We start from the raw sequence: 20,145 nt of genomic DNA on the forward strand, positions 1-20,145 counted from the left end.
TGCTGAAGAAGGGGTGAGCTGTGGAGGAGCTCTACAAAACCGAATGCCTTTTGGCCAGGCGTTAAGCACAGATTGTATGCATTTCCCGCATTTATTACATTTCCCCTACGCCAGTCATATCTATCGGTTTGACAGATTGAGGTTCTGAAGCTTAGAGCTGGATCCAGTGGGCTTCACGGTGTAGACCGGCCCATTTCTCCTATTTTTTTCTGGTGTTCATCTCCTTTCATCAGCGTTCATTGGCTATGCGTCAGATAAGCTGCATTAGCGTTGCATTAGTGTTAGGCTGAGCTGAAGGCATCTAACTGCATACAGACACAGAGAATACACTACCTACTGTATCACACATCATCATAAACCTGTCCTGGAGGACACCAGTCCAGCACATTTGCATCTGGCACACCTGATTCCACTTATTACTAGTAGAGACTGCAAGACCTGAAATGGGTGTGTCAGATGAGATACATAGGCAGGGTCCGAAAGCTCATACTTCTCTACTATGACTGAAAGTTGGGCGGCTCTTTTTAAATGGAAGTGATGGTTAAAATGTGCGTCTTTAACAACGTCTAAGTACATTACTTTCGCAGCTGTTGTTAATACGTCATTGGTCATTTGATTCATACTGCAAGATGTATTCATACTGCACTCACCTGTACTAAACAGAACATACTGTTTTAAAGTATTACCCTCTTTAACGTCTAAACACTGCCTATATAACATTTAATACATTCAACAGCATCAATCACAAAATGTGCAAGAAAAAACGGAGTGAAAGCGACCTATTTGTCCGATATGGTGACCCATACCCGAAATGTGGCCTCTGCATTTAACCCATCCAGAGAGTAGTGAACACACACACAGCAAGTCGTGAACACACGTACACCCGGAGCAGTGGGCAGCTATCACTGCAGTGCCCGGAGAGCAAGTAGGGGTAAGGTGCCTTGCTCAGTCGCACCTCAGACCCGCCGGCCCTGAGAATCGAACCGGCAACCTTCTGGTCACGAGTCCGACTCTCTAACCATTAGGCCACGACTGCAAGAAAAAATGGAATTTAGACATCATTCCACCAAACCTAAAGGAGTGCATAAGATCTGTGCGTAAGTGTGTGTGAGATTTTAGAGCTGCAGCAGAGGGAAAGATTTTCCTTGCAACTTTTCCTCCGCTTCACACAAAGCTTACTTCATCTTCAAAAGATGTGGAATACAGCACACAAGCAAAATATATCTCTTTGGTACTTTTGGAACACAAATCACCCTCCACTTTGATAGAAAGATAGAAACTCAATGACTACATCATTTCCATACACTAAAATGAGATACCATTTAACAAACATATAAATTATTTTATTAGAAAAAATAGCAAGTATAGACACAATCAAAAAAACTGCATAGCATTTGGTTTTTGTTATAGGACCAACATCAACTATATGTAGACAGGTGGCTTCATATATCATTGTGACTTTGAAATATATATATGTCCCAGATGATACAGGCATCAGAGACTGTACATTTCCAATTAATTTTCAAAGGCAAACAACAATCTTGTGTGGTGGTTTAAAAATCTTTAAGAGTACACTTTACAACACAATTTGAAATGTATTACAGATTCAAGGCTCAAATGACAAACTCAGGAGGCGGCGGCGCTGAGTGATGTTCAGATTACTCCAAACAAAATACCAAAATCTAATCAAACTTCTTATAAAAACAGGCCTTTGGTTACGGTATGGTCTTCAGTCATCATCACAGAAGGGCTGAAACAGCAAGCCAACAACCATGCGAGCTTTAGTGGACAGGTCGGCACAGCGACAGCTGTCTCAATACATCCCTGTAAGTGTGTGGAGATCTCGCTGAGAGATGACCTCTGATCACACACACACATACTCTAGCAGCTGCCCCCTCACGGTTCGGGACCAGCCGGCACCGAGTTGCATCTTGGGAATCCACAGAGAGCCAAAAGTACAACGAAAAAATTCAGTCGGCATGTAGCAAACCTTCATCGCAGACATGGCAAGTGTCTGTCTAAAACTACAACTGGTAGAAAAATAACAATCTCTCCTTTGGCTTGTGGAAGGTAAGGCACTGGACAGCGTTCGAATTCAAACATTCATGTATGGCTTACACCATCCCAGCATGATACTTGAGGATGTCTTTTCCTCTAGGCAGATGGATAACATCCAGAGAACGTGTGTTTGTGCAAGAGGGACATGCGGCTGAAGGTACGAGAGCACGTTCCACACTGATACTTCTTCACCTCGGAATGCGTCTGGAGATGAGCGCGCAGATTTGAGCGGTCGGCAAATGCGCGATTGCAGTGGGGGCAGGAGAAGGGACGTTCACCTTAAAACACATACAAAGAATCTGGTTCAGAAACATTCTAACATTTCACACATACGGTCACAACCATAGCGAGACTCGCATACTCAAAACACGTCTTTACTCACCGGTATGTGTGCGAATGTGTCCCCTCAGTAACCAGGGTCTGGAGAATGCCTTTCCACATGTGGTGCACACACATGGCAGCGTATGTGAACGGATGTGCATTTTCAGGGCCCCAAGACTGTTGTACTCTTTGGGACAGTGCTTGCAGTGAAATGCTGGCCTCGTGGCGGTGCTGGAGACTGCCGCCACGGTGATGCACGCTTCCGGACAGGCGGTACAGTGCCTGAGCTGGTGGCAAGACAGAGTGGCCGGGCTGCTGCAGCTCTTTCCGCAGTGGGCACACTGGAAGCGCTCGGTGGGATCCGGGCTGGGTGGATCGGACGTGCGGCAGTCGTCATCCTCTCCGCTGCTGGAGCTGGACTGAGAGCTCAGGTCCAGAGGCCCAGGAGGAGAGCTAAGAGGTAAGGCGCCAGTGCTCCACACAAGCAGAGAGGGGTAGGTGGGCACCAGAGAATCATCTTTTATAGTGGCATTTTCATACGGAGGGAAACACAGTGGGACATTTGCACAGCGTTCATCTGGGGAAGAGATCAAGAAACAGGGTCAGATTTGATCCATAATAATGCCAATAATGCCATGTACCCAAAAGCACGCATGGTGAAGAATGTCATGGGATGACTCTTGGTGGTGCCAGCTCAAGTTTAAGTTTTAGCTTTATTTCATTCATTAATGATTATTGCGTAGCTAATGATTACACAGAAAACAAGCAGCTCCTACGAAAGCAGACTCACCACTTTGACTCGCCAGTTCACTGTAGTTAGGCTTCTTGTTGGAGAAATACTTCTTGACCAGAAATGAACGTGGCATCTTTTGAAAGTTCCTCAAAAATCTCAATTACGGGCTGTTTTCTACAATAGAAAAATATTTTCCACAAACAGAAATGTAGGAAGCTTGGTGTGTTTTTTTTAGATGTCCAATGTTCAACTCCAGCAAACTACAGCAATTCAGCGCAGACGGGTCCCTTCTTATGATGCTGAGCTGGGAAATGGGCGGGGTTTCGAGCTCTGTCCACGCCCATCAGAACATCCCACAAACTGCGAGCCCGCCTCCCGCAGGTGCCTGTCCTGAACACACAACTGCATTCAGCCCGCAAAAATTCACATCCGTTTTATGATAATGTGCAGTTCGCTCAAATGTAGAAACATAGGGATAAACTTTGGGTAATTGCTATCAAATTAAACGGTTCAAAGATTCACGTCATAATGAAAGACACTAGGGCTGGGCGGAATGACGGAATATTCCGTTACCGCGGAATAAAATGTCAACCGTAAGAGATTTTTCTATTCCGTGTGTTCCGCGGAAGTAGGCGTGGTTAACTCGGCGCTCTGCAAATTAGGCGCTATTCTGAAAAAAACTAATGAATTAATCCACCCGTAACAAACGAACGAATCAAACATTCTTTTGACCTTCTTTCAGTCTGTAGTTTAGTGATCCGCTCCAGTCCGGCGCGTTCTCTCTCACCCGCAGTGCTCGTGCAGGGATCTGCGCCAGCATTTAAAAAAGCTCATTCTCAACACGTATTTCAGAAGTCAGGTTGTTTTGAAAAGCTGTTAATAGTTTTATAAAGTTTAACTTCAGGCGAGCCAAGGTGAAACTTGCGTTGAAATGCGCGATGATGCTCGGAGCGCGTGAGCGCTTTGATGTGACGAGCCCGAGAATAAACAAACCTAAAGACAGAGAGTCGCAACACACTAAAAGTGCTCATCTAATAGAGAGTGAAGAGCGATAAAGACCTACAGTACAGACCCCATGAACACCAGTTTATAACACTAGTCATATACTGTACTCTCATTGTTTGTGCATATTCATACTTTATTGTTATATGTTGTCTATCTTCCTACTGTATACATATGATATAGCCAGAAGATAAATATGAATAAATAATACATCTGATTATCAGAACTTAATTTGATATCTTTAGTACATTTCATAACTTGCCTACATTTTAACTATGGTGAGCATTTAAATGAACTGTAATAAATAAATTAGTTAAATCAATCTAAGAAAAATGAGGTATAAAATATAGAATTATAATGGGAGATTGTTTCTTGAAATATATCGTTACCGTGAAATAAAATTACTCATTCCGTGAAATAGATTTTTGGCCATTCAGCCCACCTCTAATAGACACTACGCAATTTTATGGGCACTGCTGAATAAACTCATATTTTACATAAAAATCAATATTATCATTTGGCTGCATTGAGCACAGCAGACTGACCTAGACTCGATGTTTTTATAAGCCTGCACTTTTTGCTTTAAAGACTTGTCATTGTAACATTTATTCCGGCTGAATACCGAATTTCTTTATATTTAAAGGACTCATGCTTGAACAGATCTACAACACACTGGTTTGGTGCTTCGCTCGTTTTTATCATTCATCATCACACAAACAGTCTCCCTGCGGGACATGAGGAAGGCGCTCGTGGGCTTTTTCTGAACAAAAGCCTGTGTTATACTGTGTTATGCCTTCAGGCACATTCACTGATCATTTATTACTTATGCACAAATTGAGAAAGGGGTACTAAAAAGTCCATCAAACTTTGCCAATGAATGTGTTTTTGTGAACGTGTCGATCAGACGGAGAGTGTGTTGAGTGTGCTCGTGCGTGTGTGTGTGTGTGTGTGTGTGTGTTCATGTTTGTATATCCCGGTGGGGACCTAAACCTGAATGCACACCAACTCATGGGGACTCGTGTCACTGTGGGGACCAAAATTGAGGTCCTCACGGTCACAAAAGCTTATAAATTGTACAGAACGATATTTTTAAAAAATCTAAAACTGCAAAAAGTGTTCTATGATCTTTAGGTTTAGGGGTTGGGTTNCTGTGTTATGCCTTCAGGCACATTCACTGATCATTTATTACTTATGCACAAATTGAGAAAGGTGTGTGTGTGTGTGCGTGTGCGTGTGTGTGTGTGCGTGTATGCATTGCATTGTTCCTACAGTTTGCAATGTGGCGCATGTTAGCGCCTCTTTAACACCGACGCCGATCAGACGGGTTAAACGAGCACCACACGCTGCCCACCAGCAGCCACCACAGACACATTCCAGCGCATTCCCTTTAGAAACGTGTGTGATCGCTTGGTCATTCTTGCCGTTTTGTAAATGAAAACCATTGTAGAGAGTAGGCTACACCAGGCTATTCGATTACAGTCAAACCACAAAATACTCTAGTAGTCTATAATATAGGAATTATATTTAAATGCTACAGTATTTTATTTTTATTTTCCGAGAAACATACTATGAAATAAAATAACTGACCCAAAGAAAAAAGTGAATGTTTTTCGACATCTACAGGATCTAGGCTACTTAAAATATAAACTTCTGTCAAAGTGTAAAGCTTTGATGCCCAATGACACGTGCATACAAAGTAATGCAAACATCTTCCGTACTTGTTTAGAATTCAAATGCTGTAAATGCGTGAAAGACTCTTATAAGAGCATAGTGAAAGGCTCTGTTCTTTCAACAAAAGACTTTAGCGTTAAATGAGGCTTTCACCTAATTTGATGCGTTTAATGCTTGTCAGTAGATAACAGCCACAGGTTGTGTTCTGTGACCAGAGTGCAGATGATCTTTTGACCTGCACACAGGGAGGATATAAAGCACAGAAATGCCCTCGTTTGAGAACAGATGTTTTCCTTGTGTGCGTCAAAGGGAGCCATGAAAAGCTCATTTACGCTAACCAGCCTTCCAGCTTCATTTAGCCTCCATATATGAGTCACGAGTTGATCATTTACTTCCACGGCCGCGTATATGAATTAAGTGTGCATTACATAAAGAAATATGCATTGCTTGGCTTAGAACTGAGATAAAGAGGGATAGTTCACCCAAAACTTTCTGAATTCTGAAAAATTCTGGCATCATTTACTCACCCTCAGGTTGTTCTAAACCTGTAAGAGTGTCTTTGCTCTGTTGAACACAAAGAAAGATATTTGGAAGAATGTCAGTAACCAAACAGATCTCATCGCCCATTTACTGCCATATGGGTTACTGACATTCTTCCAAATATCTTACTCTGTGTTTAGCAGAACAGAGAAATGTACACAATCTGTATACCGGTTTGGAACAATGTGATGGTGAGTAAATAAAAACAGAACATCAGTCATTTTTCGGCGAACTATACTTTTAACATGCCTATGAATGCGTAACAGACAGTAAATATTTGAGTTGTTTGTAATCCACTTTTATAGTGCAAAGTGACAAACAAATCTTTGAACAAACAAATACTCTGTGTAGTTTCTAGCTCTGTCATAGCACAAAAGAATTTCAACATTAGAAATGGCTTAGCTTTCTTTTGCATAGCAGACATGTAGTTGTTTTTGTCGTGCGCATTGACAGCTATTAACGTCTGTTACACACCATGTCAGAGGAGATCTGGCCCTCCCGGCTGAGACTGGTTTCTCCCGAGGTTTCTCCATTCTCCATGATCCTGCTTGTCACCATGCACTATGCTGTGTTTTACATTTTCTGTGTTTTTCTTATATTCTCCTGTAAAGCTGCTTTGGAAAAATCCACATTGTGAAAAGCGCTATATAAATAAAATTGAATTGAATTGAACCATTTGTCTTTATGTGGGTCAGTACATGTAAAGAGTGTTGTGCTATCTTGATTAGAATGCACTTTTCGCACACTGGACTCTTGCCTGCCTTTACGCTCTTTAAATGATGGTTTATGGATGTTCTATCATACAAAGCTATAGGTTCTCTCCATCCAGTGTGATTACTGTCAGAACAACCGACATGAGAACGGCGAACCTAATATCATTGACTTTGAGAAACAGAAATTCACTGGAACCCAGCGGTTTGCGTAGGACTCGAGGGGCAGAGGGAGGTGCTGGTCTCCACAACCCCTGCCTGACACAGCATGGGCATGTACTGTAGAGGCAGACCTCCTGGGGAATTTAAGCTGAAACATATGGTGAAATGCTCCTTTTGTATAGGGAAGCCCAGGAATTTAACTTAACAACCTGTGTCTACCTTGATGAGCTGTCTGCAGTTCCTCTGGACTCAACCTCAATCAAAACACGACTGACTCTTATATAAACAAACCAATGTCCTCAGATGACCGGCAGCGGTTGGATGCTGAGTGACTCACACCATGTGTTTTTGGCACCTAGTGTGTGAAAATCTCCACACATGTTGGACAAGGCATACTGGTTTGCCAGGAAAAAAACAAGTAACATCACACTTAAGTACTCAAAACTGGGGAATAAATGTATTCGAAAGCAAGCCTGCAATGTACATCTTTTGTAACCCTTTACAGCAAATAATTTAAAGATAGTTTACTGAATGGTCACCATCGTCACAATAAGCATTAAAAATGTTGTTGTGTTGTCCCTGTAGCTCAGTGGTGTATATGGCACAGAATTCCAGGATTTGGGATTTGATTTCCAGGGGTCACAAATGTTGATGAAATGTAGACATGCAGTTAGTACACTTTTTAAACTGCAGCATTATGGAGCACAGCTCACTGGGGCCAGTACCCTGTGGTGTGGGACTGCTAGGGCCTCCAAAGCCTCAGGCCGCATGCTTGAAGGATGCAAAAAAGGTGAATAGCAGAGCCCCCGGTGACAACAGCACAGACTGACCGCCAGAGCCGCTCAGACATTCTGAGCAAATACACCTTGAAGTGAGCATTAGTCATGCCCAGCACTGAAAACAGTAGGTGACTGCGACAGTCCTGTTATGACACATTACATGTGTTGCATTTAAGACAAGAAGGCGCACTGAAAAAATATGTACTCAGTTTAAACAAATGTGTAGTTAAATTATGCTTTACTTTTTATTTAATATTAATAAAAAATAACACTGACACCAAGACTATTTTATTCCAGTATAAGCTTATACTTACACCCGAGTAAAGTTTTCACTTTCGAATACAATGCAAAATATTTCATTCATGTATCTCATATGTTTTTTATTTAACTGAAGAAAGTTTCACACACACAAAAAGTTTTTCATTCCAATTAAAATCAGTTCATTGGAGTCCTTTTGTTGGCCCACTCAGAGGAGTGGAGATTTGGTATCGTATCTGCGTTTCGTCCACACGGATCTGGATCAGGTTTTTTGAAACCTGGTTCCCAGAGTGGATAAATCTGAAAACGTCACCCTTGAGTTTTCGTGTGTACAGCCGATCCGTATATTTTCTAAAACGGTGACGTAATCACCCGGCATGATTTTTTTCCCCAAACCAGTTAAGCGCAAAGCCCACCCCTTCAGCGAAAACCCCAACCCGCAACATCTCTGTTTTGATTTCATTGGTCAGCTACATTATAGCGCTGATAGGCCACTTGTTTGGTCCAGGTTTGTTTCGCCTTGTATAAATGATATGTGCCGAAACAATACCTCAATCACCCCAACGAGCAAGGTTTATGTGCATGCTCTAAATCTTCTTCTCTGTTTTTAGTGTATCTCTATTGCAGAATTACAGCTCCACATACTGATTTGGCTTTTATACTTGTCATAATCCTGTCCTCTTTGTAGTTGTTTTTCTAGTTCAGGCTGACAGGATCATGACAGCCCCATGTCTTTTGTCTTAGCCCCGCCCCCCTTGTTTCCTTATTCATTATCCCGTTATCAGTTTAAGCCCTTCACCTGTTGCCCTCGTTATGCCTCTTTTGTTCCTCTCCTATTTAATGCCCTTGTGTTTGCTGTCCAGTGCTGGTTCGTTTGTCTTTATCCCCGTCTTGTCCTGATGCTCCTGGTCTTGCGAAGTTATGGTTTAAGTCTTGAGTTTTGTTATGTTATACTATTTTGTTCTTGGTTTCCCCCTCGAGGGATTTTGAGTTCTGTTTTGTCCATGTTAAATAAATGTTTTTTGTTGAAGAGCTGTCTGCACTTGGATTCTGTTCCTGTCAGTTTCATGACAATAATACATCGTTTTGAGTCGGTTTTAGTGGTTTCGTGTGTAAGCAGATATTTCTTGAGACGACCCTGTTGAAAAAAACTGCATGTGCTGGTTTGGTATGTTTTGATTCTGGTTTGCTGATTAAAGCTGGTCATGTGCTGGTCCATAGCTGGTTTATACGGAAGCCGCTAGGTGTCACCGCGCTGCAACGGAAGAAAACACATGCAAATAGAAAAAACACAAGCAAATTCAGAAAGCATCATGATTAGTTTGGCAACACATGCACTGCAAATACTCGCAACACAAACAGATACAGAAACGCGCTGCAAGCGGCACAGATGACAACGGAAGTGTTTCCGGGGACCTCAAAAACTGATGCACCTGACTGGGACGCGCTTCAGTTACCTGTTCAAATTCGTTAGTGGAGTTGTCAGTCACGTACAAGTTTTTTTTTGCTTTATTGCTTTATTTTAACATTCTTAACGTACGTCATTTGGATATTATTAGCCTGTCGATTTGAACAATTTAACAAAATAAACTATGAAACTTAGTAGCTGATTGACTTTAACAAGTGTCACTATAAAAAAGTTTAAAGGTTTAATAAATTATTAAAAACATAAGAAAAGTCTAGTCAATGTCTTGATGTCATTAGTCATATTTTAACATTAATTTCACCACTTTCTATAATAACAAGGGCAACAGAAAACAAAACAATGTGTTAACATCAGTATACCTATGTTTTCAGATTAAAATGTATTGTCCTTTCTGTGGCTTCAAATGGCCGAATTTGACCAGATTTTGCAGTTCATGTGGGCGAGATGTATCCTTTGTAACTGAAAAAGCCCATAGAACTGCAAGTGATGACCTTCATGGGTCATGCCAGTCTTTGCTCAAAGGTAATGTTTGCTCTATCTAATGTTAGATGTTTTTGTATGTAAAGCAGCATTGATTATAATACCTAAACCCCATCAAATTATAGGAACTTTGTATGTGTGTGTTTGTTTACTTGGTTTGTTTGTTTCAGTGACTGATACATGTGCCATTCCAGCTAGTTCATCTGTTCTCAACTTCATGAAATACAGAGAACTAAAAGAAAATGAAAGGAGAACATTTTCAAAAAGTAAGAAGAAATCAAAGAAAACATTGAGGGTATGTTAAAATGAATGTTCAAGATTTTAAATTATTTTGTAATAATGAATTATTATAATTATTATTAGACAAGTATCATCATTGTTTTTCATATTTTCTGATTAATGATTTAGATTTCTGTTGGCATCATGACCAAGACCAAGAATGGTTTCAGGCCCATAAGAGGGAAAAACCTACTTCTACAGGTTGAACCTGAGTGGTCATTTGAGCAACTTTTTCCAGCTGCCATAAAAAAAACAGAAAGACTTCAATCAAGACATGGAAGATGGAGAATATATCTTGCTTTATCCTGATGGCTCTCAGATAAAAAAATATACCTGGGACTGACACACCTTTTCCCATTGGGCAATACAAAGAGGCCATTGGAAAAGCTTATCAGAGGATCACACTGTACATCTGCATGCTTGAGGACTTTTTGTCCAAGAGTAAGTATTTAAATTGTATGTTTATTTATTTAATGCACATGTACAGTTGGAATGGAAATTTACCCCCAAAATCTTTTGTGAGGTCATGAAGATGAATCCGTTTCAGAAGATGAGGATGACGTTGTTGTTAGTGTGCCATCCAATATGTCACCCCTTTCTGACACAGTGGTAGGTGGTACATCTCAGGGATTTAAGTGTTTTAAGATGTCTTTGCCTACAGTACAGCTTAAATGCAGTAAAATCCACTGGGGAGCCAAAAGGAATAAAAACGCATACAGGAATAGAAACAGTGTTTAGGCTAGAAATTAGTTTAGGGTTTTATGTTTACACTTGGTACTGTTGGCAGCTTTGGTCAAGTCCTGAATGCAGTACACCAGAGCATAGACACGGGTAAGTTAAATTTCTGAAAACACGTTATTTTGGTCCCCGTGCCAGCTATATCAATGTCAGTATTTTTCAGTGCATTCACTTTTGAAATTACCATCAAGCAAGCAAAAAAGCACAATTTCTACTCATTAAAATGTATCTAAAAATTAATTAAAATAGTTTGTACATTTTAGGTCAACCATAACATCAGAATTATCTGAGGCATCAACATCCCAGTCATCTAATGTGCAAGTATGTAATGTTCTGCGATATATTAAACTGTAAATTAACTTATTCTTAGGGTATTTATGTGATGACTGATGTAAGTTCTTATTGTGCTGTGTTATTGGTGCTGCAGGCCAAGAGTGCATCCCAACAGATGTCCACCTCAGTGACTCCATGCACCTCACTGACTCCATCCACAAGTGGCTTCTACAAGTCAGTAATAAGACATTAACACTTTATTATGACATCATTAGTGCGGTATAAAAATATTAAACCGAGACATAGTTTTTATGAGCTGTGTGCTGTGCTCCTAAACACTGGTTATACAATAACAAAGTACTGTACTGCAGCAAGAACAACAAAACATCTCGGTTTCACAATGCATTCTGGATTAACTGTTTCATTGTTCTTGTACTTCCTTTCCACAGTACATATACCAATATCTATGCACCTGTCATTATTGACAGCAGTTCTTCAGATCTTGAAGATGTAGAGAAAACACAAGAGAAAGACTGGTACTATCACATAAACTGAGTACATCTAATGACTTTGTGCTTACTGTTAGCTTTTCTTGTTTGCCCATCAGATACAATATTTGTCTTAAACTTAAATACATTTTTAGTTGCCTTCACTAGTAAATCTATTAAACTATAGAGAAACTGCTTGACATCTGAATTATAGTTTACTTATTTTACTTATATACAAACTTATTGTTTGCTTATTTTGCAGTGATGGACAAGATGGGCCTACAGCTGCAGACATAGTATCAAATCTAGCACATTGTCTTAACAGAAAGTCCTGTAACAGATTTAACATGAACAGGGCCAATGTCTGGGATGGTGCTGATAGAGGTTTTAGGCGTTCCTCATTTGACCCCACCTGCAGCATGTTGGTGAAATTCACTGACGACGTTGGGCTGATGGAGGAGGCCCTGGATACTGGGGGGCCTACTCGAGAGTTTTTAACCCTGTTGATGGATGCCATCGAAACAAGGAGAGTTTTTGAAGGCAAAGACAATGCAAAATACCTCTCGTTTGACTGTCAAGGTAATATTTTTCACATTTTTATAATGTTGATTTTATACTTTATAAAATCAATTTATATTAACATTGCAATATTGGTAATTTTAGCTGCAGAAGACAATGAATATTTTCACATTGGAAGAATGATTGCGGTGTCTATTGTCCATGGAGGTCCAGGGCTGTGTTGTCTTTCCCCAAACTTCTTCCTTTACCTCATTGGTAAAGAAAAGAAAACAGAGGCAACAATTGAGGACATACCTGATGATGAAGTCAAGAAGGCCCTCCTTGAGGTAATTTTGCTAGGCTGGGATTATAAACAATTTCAAGAAATCAATTCTTGCCATCAGCTGACACAACAATATGGATACTTTAATAGCTGTATAAAAGTATATTTTAATACTCTAAGCACATTACTTCATATGCGAGGTATACAATCCATACATTTTCAACATTGTCCAGATTGTTCATTTCATTTTAATACCTGATATTATTAATATCTGATATTAAAAGGGTAGTTTTAATATTTCAAAAATATATTTATTCAACATCACTAGCAGACTTTTTGGTCAGTATTTTGATCCAAGGCCAATGAATACATTTATGCTGATGTAATGTTTTATTAAATTAATTGGCAATGACCAAAATTCCTTGATTTAGAGTGTACAGATGCTGGAAGGTAAATATAAATAATTAATTTGCAGTATATACCTAAATGGGTACAGTACAGAAATCGCACAGTATTGTATTCTCTCAAATTTGATATTGTTCTTCTGTGCTGGTATGTTTGTGTGTATATAATCCAATTTTTTATATTTATGTGTCATTGTGACCAATACAAAACGCTGTTTAAAAATAGATGATCCAGCTTGAATAAACCCAGTTTGAATAAATGTTGCATGTTATCTGGTCCAGATTTTTTCCCAATAGATAAAAGATGCTACATCACTGAATGAACTCTGGGAACTCACAGAAAAGCACTCTAGCATGCTTCAGACAGCAGGCTGCTATCGATTCATGAGGAATCTGGAGGATAAGAAAAGAATAGTTGATGAATATATCCAGTGGTATTTTATCAACCGAAACCATCTTTCAATCCACAGGTATATTCATTGATGTATTGTATTTTCTTTTTTTTTTACTGATATTTTATTCTCTATTATACCTTTTCTGTGGACACGTAACCTAATCATTTCTAATATAAAATTTAGTAGTGTTTTTCTTAACATTACTGTTTTATATTAAATACGTCTCCAATTAATCTTTTAAGTGACAAGTGTCATGTTATTTCTTGCTTTTGAAATGTATCTTTCAGTGGTTGTTATTCACCTTTTGACTGAAAATTATGAAATTATAGCTACTGTCACCTGATATATTTTGTAGATTCAAAGATGGACTAGCAACATTGAATTTTTTCAACGCTTTGGAACAGCATCCTTTACTTTTCTTCTCATTCATGTGCTACACTGAGACCAAGCTCACAGCTGTTGCTGTGGAAAAAATCTTCCATGTGCAGTTGAGTCCACCTGGAAGCAATGACCGCCATGAAGAGGCCAGGGTACTGAGCTACTGGCGAGATTATCTGCTTTATGTGTAAGGTATTATCTATGATTAAAATAAAGAAATTTACAGAATTATTACTGCATCAAAAAGTGAGATATAACACAAGACATTTATGTCAGTTCAAAAAACCTTAAATTAGAATGTTTCTTCAAAATAATATAACTTCCATATGTGGTTTATCAGAAATAGCAATTTTGTGTTATGTGCACTGTGCTCAGCCTCAAACCCTTTAACAGTTTATGGGTGATGATTACATAGATTTGAAGTTTTAAAATTAATTGTGGCAATTGTCTTTCTTTCTGGTTGCTACTTTCAAATCAATCAAATATTTGTTTTTGTCCTGCAGAAGAAAAAGCTAGTCCTACTTTGAAGGATGTCCTTATGTTTGGAACTGGGCTAAAGGAAGTTCCTGCTGGAGCAATACAGCCACAACCACATTTAGTTTTTCAGAAGACCTCACTCTTTCCTGTGGCAAATGTGTGTGCTAATACAATTAAAATCCCAATCTCCCAGAGTTACGAGGAGTTTCAAGAAGCCATGGATTACGGCATCCAAAACTTCCCTGGGTTTGGGCTTCTTTAATGTAGCACTTCCTTATGAAGTAGCACTCAGGTTAATGTTTGTATTGTGATTCAAGATGGTATGCTAATATAATAATTACACTGTTACGTTTTTGGAAACCATGTAGATTTTATTTTGATAAGTGACATTCTTCTTTGAAAATTAATTTTGAAATGCATGGCATGTTGTTATTCACAAAACGTTAAGATTGTTAAACTCATCTTTATACAAAATCACAGCTGTTTGTAAACAAAAAATAAAACTACTTTGACATGTATGAATTTGCTTTTTAGTCCTTTGGACATTCACATTGACTTCCTTTAAAAACCACAGCAAGCCTACCCAGTAGATTATAAAACGATTTATTGTTTAAAGGAAGGGGAAACATATGCATGAGAACTATTAGTCTTGTATTGCAGAATCAAAAATGGATTATTCTAAAGTCCAGACATATTTTTTAAGAATATGTAATTCTCAACAGCATCTGTCCAGTTGACTGGTGGAACCAGCCCACCCTGTCTCTGTAAATCTTCAAAATTAAGTTGGAGATTATCATCACCACACAGGCTGCGCTGCGCTGGCAAAATGTCCTCAAACTCTAGTAGGACTTCCTCGGACACTGGGAATCCACACTCCCTTGCATTAAACCTAAGGCCAGTAAGAAATCAAAACACTGAGTTAACTTACAATTTTTCACATTTAAACCTAATCAGCCAAAGGTTGACTAAGAGGCCTTCAATGTTGACAAGATCTATTTTAATAAATATTGTCATTATTGTGACCCTGAAAAAAATATTTTGTGTGATTTACAGTTTTCTACATGAAATCCTCCCATATAATGTAAAGAACATTTAGTGAAAATAAAATATTGATATTTTTAATACTGATTAAGGCCATGTCAAAGAAATCAAAGGGAAATTAATGTGGAAATCAAATGTAGATGCTCATAGTGAGATTGAGACTTGAGCCTGGATTTCACTGGCAGGGTCACATGTTTGCTTCTACAAATGTACAAGGCACTTTGAACTAGTGAACATGGTTACAATTTCATGGATGAAACAAACCTGTGAGGCAGGTGATACATAGCTTCTGATTTACCAGAAGGACAACGCGACTGACGAACAGGTCAGATGGCGTGGTTATTCCAAAGTTTTCTGTAGTCATCAAAGTGTTTCTGCAAGATACCCAAGGCACTTATGTTCATGGCTACCATTGAAAAGGTGTCTCTCTCTCTCAAGTCGCTGAAGAGGTCAATCCAAAACTGAGTCCTAGTGATGAAGTAACAATAAACACAAAGTTTTACTTACAACAAATGCTGAATACATGCTACATAGAAAAGCACAGATTCGAAAAGCCCTGCCTCACAGCATCCAAAAAAATACTTGCATTACATAGAAGAATGACACTAGACTAAAATGTGTTGGTGAAACAGCTAAAACCCTCTGTCATGACAACACAACAGCTAAAATCCCTCTGTCATGACAACACTGTCATGACAACACAACATGATAAATAAAGTACCATGTCATTTTTTCTTGGAATTTATCCTAAAATACCTATACCTTTTTAGACTGTTTTATGGAAAAAAACGCAATTGCAATTTTTAAAGATCACACTCATCCACTTCATTCTAACTTCGAAATGCTTCCTTCTGGGCGCAGACTTAAAGTCCCTTTGGCCAGAAGAAATGTATACAAAAAATCATTTGTCCCGATGGCAGTAATCTTTTTAAATCGAACAACCTTTTAAGGTTTTTATTTTTTCTCTCCTTTTTATTTATCTATTTTTTGTGATTTTATTGATTGTGTTTGTGAAATTATGGAGTTGATATGCGTAATGTTTATGTCAATGTATTGTTATGCTACGTGTAATGTTTATGTCAATGTATTGAACCATGCCACCGGTGTCAAAGACAATTTTCCGCTCTGTGACAAACAGAATGGACAATAAAGTTAATCTAATCTAATCTAACCTTTGCTTTCTGAAAAAGGACCACCAACTTTCGATACGTTGATTTGCAGTTGATGTGCCATACATGTGACTATGAGCTCCTGCAAAGTCATCTGTATGCTCTGCTCTTAATGCACAGTTAATGGCTACCATAGTGCCATTTTCTGTTCAACAGTCTGTGCGAAGGCGTGCTGGAAGCGCAAAATCAGAGACACACTTCATATAATAGTTTGCAATTATTCCTGGGTCATTATTAGAGCTGCCACTGCAGAGCCACATCACTTTTCTTGAAAATCCATCAATACATCTAATGATGGCAATACCAAATGGTTTGAGCTTATCATATCAATCAACATGCCACACTTGGTTTGGTCCTGCTGTAAAGTATCCTCTTCGGACAAACCTGTGCCTCTGGCGAAGATGAACACCAGTTGGATGCAGTCTGCGAAGGGTATGCATTACATCATCCCTTCTAACTGTAAGGAGATATTTTTCCCGTAATGTTTGCCACATAGTTCTGAAACCTAAAAGCTGACCCGAGCCTCTCAGTTCATGTGTAATTGCTGCATGCACAGTTTCAAAGGGAGTAAAGTCTGTTTTCCTAGTTAGGCCTGCATTTTTTAGCTTCCTTTTCAAGGTGCTCAGACTCATGGAAATGTTATGTTTCATTTCAAGAAAATCAAGGATGACTTCAAATGTGTGGCCCTCTAAGAAATATTTATGAATAATGTCAGTCTCTGAATGATCATTTAAGACCATCCCTGGATATAAAGGGAGAAGAGAACGTGTCATGATACACAAGGTGAGTAGACTCAATTGCAGGGAAAAATGTTAGAATTTATTAAGGCACACACAAATACCACAGAACCTTAAGCTTCGACACAGGCTACAAATCGTCTTTTAGTCCAAGAGATTCTGTCAACATGAAAGCAAGACACAGTCCGTTAAAGCCTCAGAGATTCCCTAGACGCAAACACCGGCAATAGTTCGTAGAAGTCCCAGGGATTCCAGAGAGTCATGAACTGCAGTGCGGCGGATGATAAATCGCTACCTCCAGAGCGGCGACTAGGGGACCACCGGTGGGGAGAGGCTCGACCCACCGGAGAGATGAGTGCAGCGCCGCTGAGGTAGTTTACCACCACAGGAGAGGCATAGGACCTGGTGAAACTCTTGGGACAGGAGAGTGGATGCCCGGCCGTAGGAAGGCTCAGACCCTCGGAAGAGGAGACTCCACCTGAGGTGCAAACGTCTGTGGATAGGAGTGGTGCCAGCGGGTGGAGAGTGAAGCAAGCCGGGACGCCAACGGGAACTGGAAAGAAGTAGAGAGATAAAACAGGACCACGGTCTGACACAAGACAAGAGGACAAGAGGGACTAAATAGGAAAACCTAACAAGCAACAGGTGGCGGGGAATTAGAGAAAGCGATAATAATGATGGTTGGGAAAATCTACAGGTGAACAGGGTGAGGAGGTAATGAGAAACAGGTGAGGGAAAAGCCTAACAGGGGAACACGAAGGCGAGGTAAGTGACGCAGACACTAAACACACACAGACGTAGTGACAGGAAGAGAACCCACGTGACCAGGATCACAACAGAATGTCTTGGTTACGGATGTAACCTCAGTTCCCTGATGGAGGGAACGAGACGTTGTGTCGAGCCGACAGATGGAGTTCGCTCTTGAGAACCTATCAACTTCTGACTAGTTTAGAAAAGGCCAATGAAATTGGCAAATGATTGCTGCATTCATTCACCTTTTGGTCTGAGGAGCCTGAGCATCCCTCGACCGCTGCGGCGGGCGGCCAGCATTGTGGCAAGAAGGACACAACATCTCATTCCCTCCATCAGGGAACTGAGGTTACATCCGTAACCAAGACGTTCCCTTTCTGTCGGTCTCTCGACGTTGTGTCGAGCCGACAGATGGGGTTCCTATGGAAAACGCCACAGTGATGTGCCGAGTCACAATCTCCAGCGGAGTGACGCTGACTGGCCTGGGCGAGTCAGACAAGCGCTAGCGCGAAATTGTAACCGTCCAGTGGAGACGTAGGGGGTCCCAGAATAGGGGGTAGGGGCTTTTGAATAAAAGGTGGGAAACCCCTGCCACTGGCCGTCACGAGTGGAGGCCCCTGATTCTCTTACAGCGAGAATCCGCCCGGCACTATACGGGCCACTGGGTAAGCATTATATCCCCCTGGGGGAAAAACGGTACAGAGACCACTACCTACCATAGGGAGGAATTAGTGGGGACACCAACATGGTCTCACCATCAGGGGAGAACTCATGGGAAAATGTGTGGACTGAAGGAGTTAACTGCAAGGTGGGAGTCCACCTAGGGAGGTCACGGGTTACCGAGGTGGGAACCATTCATGAGGATACATCAGACGGAACCGCCCACTGGGGGAGGGGTTACCACGTCTGGAGCACTAGGTCCGGTTAGAGCTATGTGGTAGATAACACAACTGTTCCCCGGCCTAAGGGGGCAGGGCTGCTCTGCCCAGCCTGCCCCCAGGAAGGTGCTTAGTGATGGATGGAATGCCTGTTCTTTAGAATTTTAAAGTTTTACTTAATTAATATTGCATATAGGAATTTATAGTCTGTTATATTTGACCTGTGCTTCTCTCTCCTTTATCTTAAATGTGTGCTCTCACTGAGCGTGTGTGTGTGCGTACTTGTCTGTGTACATACGTGTGTGTGTGTGTGTGTGTGTGTGTGTGTGTGTGTGTGTGTGTCTCTATGTCTATGTGTGTTAGTACGTGTGCATATTGTGTGTGTGTGTCTCTATGTCTATGTGTGTTAGTACGTGTGCATATTGTGTGTGTGGAGTGTTTTGTATGTGGGTATCTGTCTTCTTGTTTTCAACTTTTTCTTGTTTTTGCAGGTACAACTTTAATTATTTTGCTTATAGTTAATATGTCTCATGTACAGCTGCTTTGTAGCAATGAAAATTGTAAAAAGCGCTATATAAATAAAGTTGAGTTGAGAGTTGTTCTTTACCCAGTGGGGAAAGAAGGGAGGCGGAAATAGCCGCTGACCCACCTAAGGAAGGGGGGAAGCGCTTTCGCAGGCATACGCCCTACCGGCTCCGGTCCTACATGTTGCCTTGCAGGACGCGGGCTCACACCGGTTCCAAGCGTAGGTATTAGAACCTCACGAAGGTGTTGGGCGTAGCCTAACCCTCAGATGTCTGCCAGAGAGGCGCCCTGAGCCAGTGCCCATGAGGAATGTGCCTCACTCCTAATGGGCAGGGGTGATCTTGAGATCGGTATGCCGTAGCAACGGCATCCACGATCCAGTGCGCCAGCCTCTGTTTGGAGACAGTGATGTGGCTAAAAGATAACAAGCAAACATATACTTTGATATAGACATTTTAACAGCACTGAAGAGTGAAATGTACAACCTACACCCATACAAAGTGAAAGTGACCCATTGGTCAGATATGGTGACCCATACCCGAAATGTGATCTCTGCATTTAACCCATCTAGTGACTAGTGAACACACGCACACCCGGAGCAGTGGGCAGCTATCACTGCAGCACCCGGGGAGCAAGTAGGGGTAAGGTGCCTTGCTCAAGGGCACCTCAGTCGTTACCCGCCGGCCCTGAGA

At 40.7% G+C, this 20,145-nt stretch overlaps 2 protein-coding genes across 2 annotated transcripts; one reads left to right on the forward strand and one right to left on the reverse strand.

Moving 5' to 3' along the window:
* Positions 1 to 1,364: 1,364 nt before the first annotated feature.
* On the reverse strand, positions 1,365 to 4,279 carry snai1b (snail family zinc finger 1b). Its single transcript, XM_057319643.1, has 3 exons — positions 3,170 to 4,279; positions 2,441 to 2,956; positions 1,365 to 2,336 (listed from the first exon to the last, which is right to left on the reverse strand). Exons 1-3 carry the CDS (start codon positions 3,243 to 3,245, stop codon positions 2,155 to 2,157), a joined length of 774 nt encoding a protein of 257 aa, XP_057175626.1. The 5' UTR covers positions 3,246 to 4,279; the 3' UTR covers positions 1,365 to 2,154.
* Positions 4,280 to 9,939: 5,660 nt separating this feature from the next.
* Positions 9,940 to 14,463, forward strand: LOC130545123 (G2/M phase-specific E3 ubiquitin-protein ligase-like). Its single transcript, XM_057319480.1, has 12 exons — positions 9,940 to 10,182; positions 10,311 to 10,435; positions 10,549 to 10,860; positions 10,943 to 11,028; positions 11,421 to 11,478; positions 11,585 to 11,664; positions 11,880 to 11,966; positions 12,181 to 12,497; positions 12,582 to 12,763; positions 13,386 to 13,573; positions 13,854 to 14,063; positions 14,380 to 14,463. Exons 4-10 carry the CDS (start codon positions 10,946 to 10,948, stop codon positions 13,398 to 13,400), a joined length of 822 nt encoding a protein of 273 aa, XP_057175463.1. The 5' UTR covers positions 9,940 to 10,182; positions 10,311 to 10,435; positions 10,549 to 10,860; positions 10,943 to 10,945; the 3' UTR covers positions 13,401 to 13,573; positions 13,854 to 14,063; positions 14,380 to 14,463.
* Positions 14,464 to 20,145: the final 5,682 nt, after the last annotated feature.

The sequence above is a fragment of the Triplophysa rosa genome, linkage group LG21 (genome assembly GCF_024868665.1).
Source record: "Triplophysa rosa linkage group LG21, Trosa_1v2, whole genome shotgun sequence".
NCBI classification, from domain to species: domain Eukaryota; kingdom Metazoa; phylum Chordata; class Actinopteri; order Cypriniformes; family Nemacheilidae; genus Triplophysa; species Triplophysa rosa.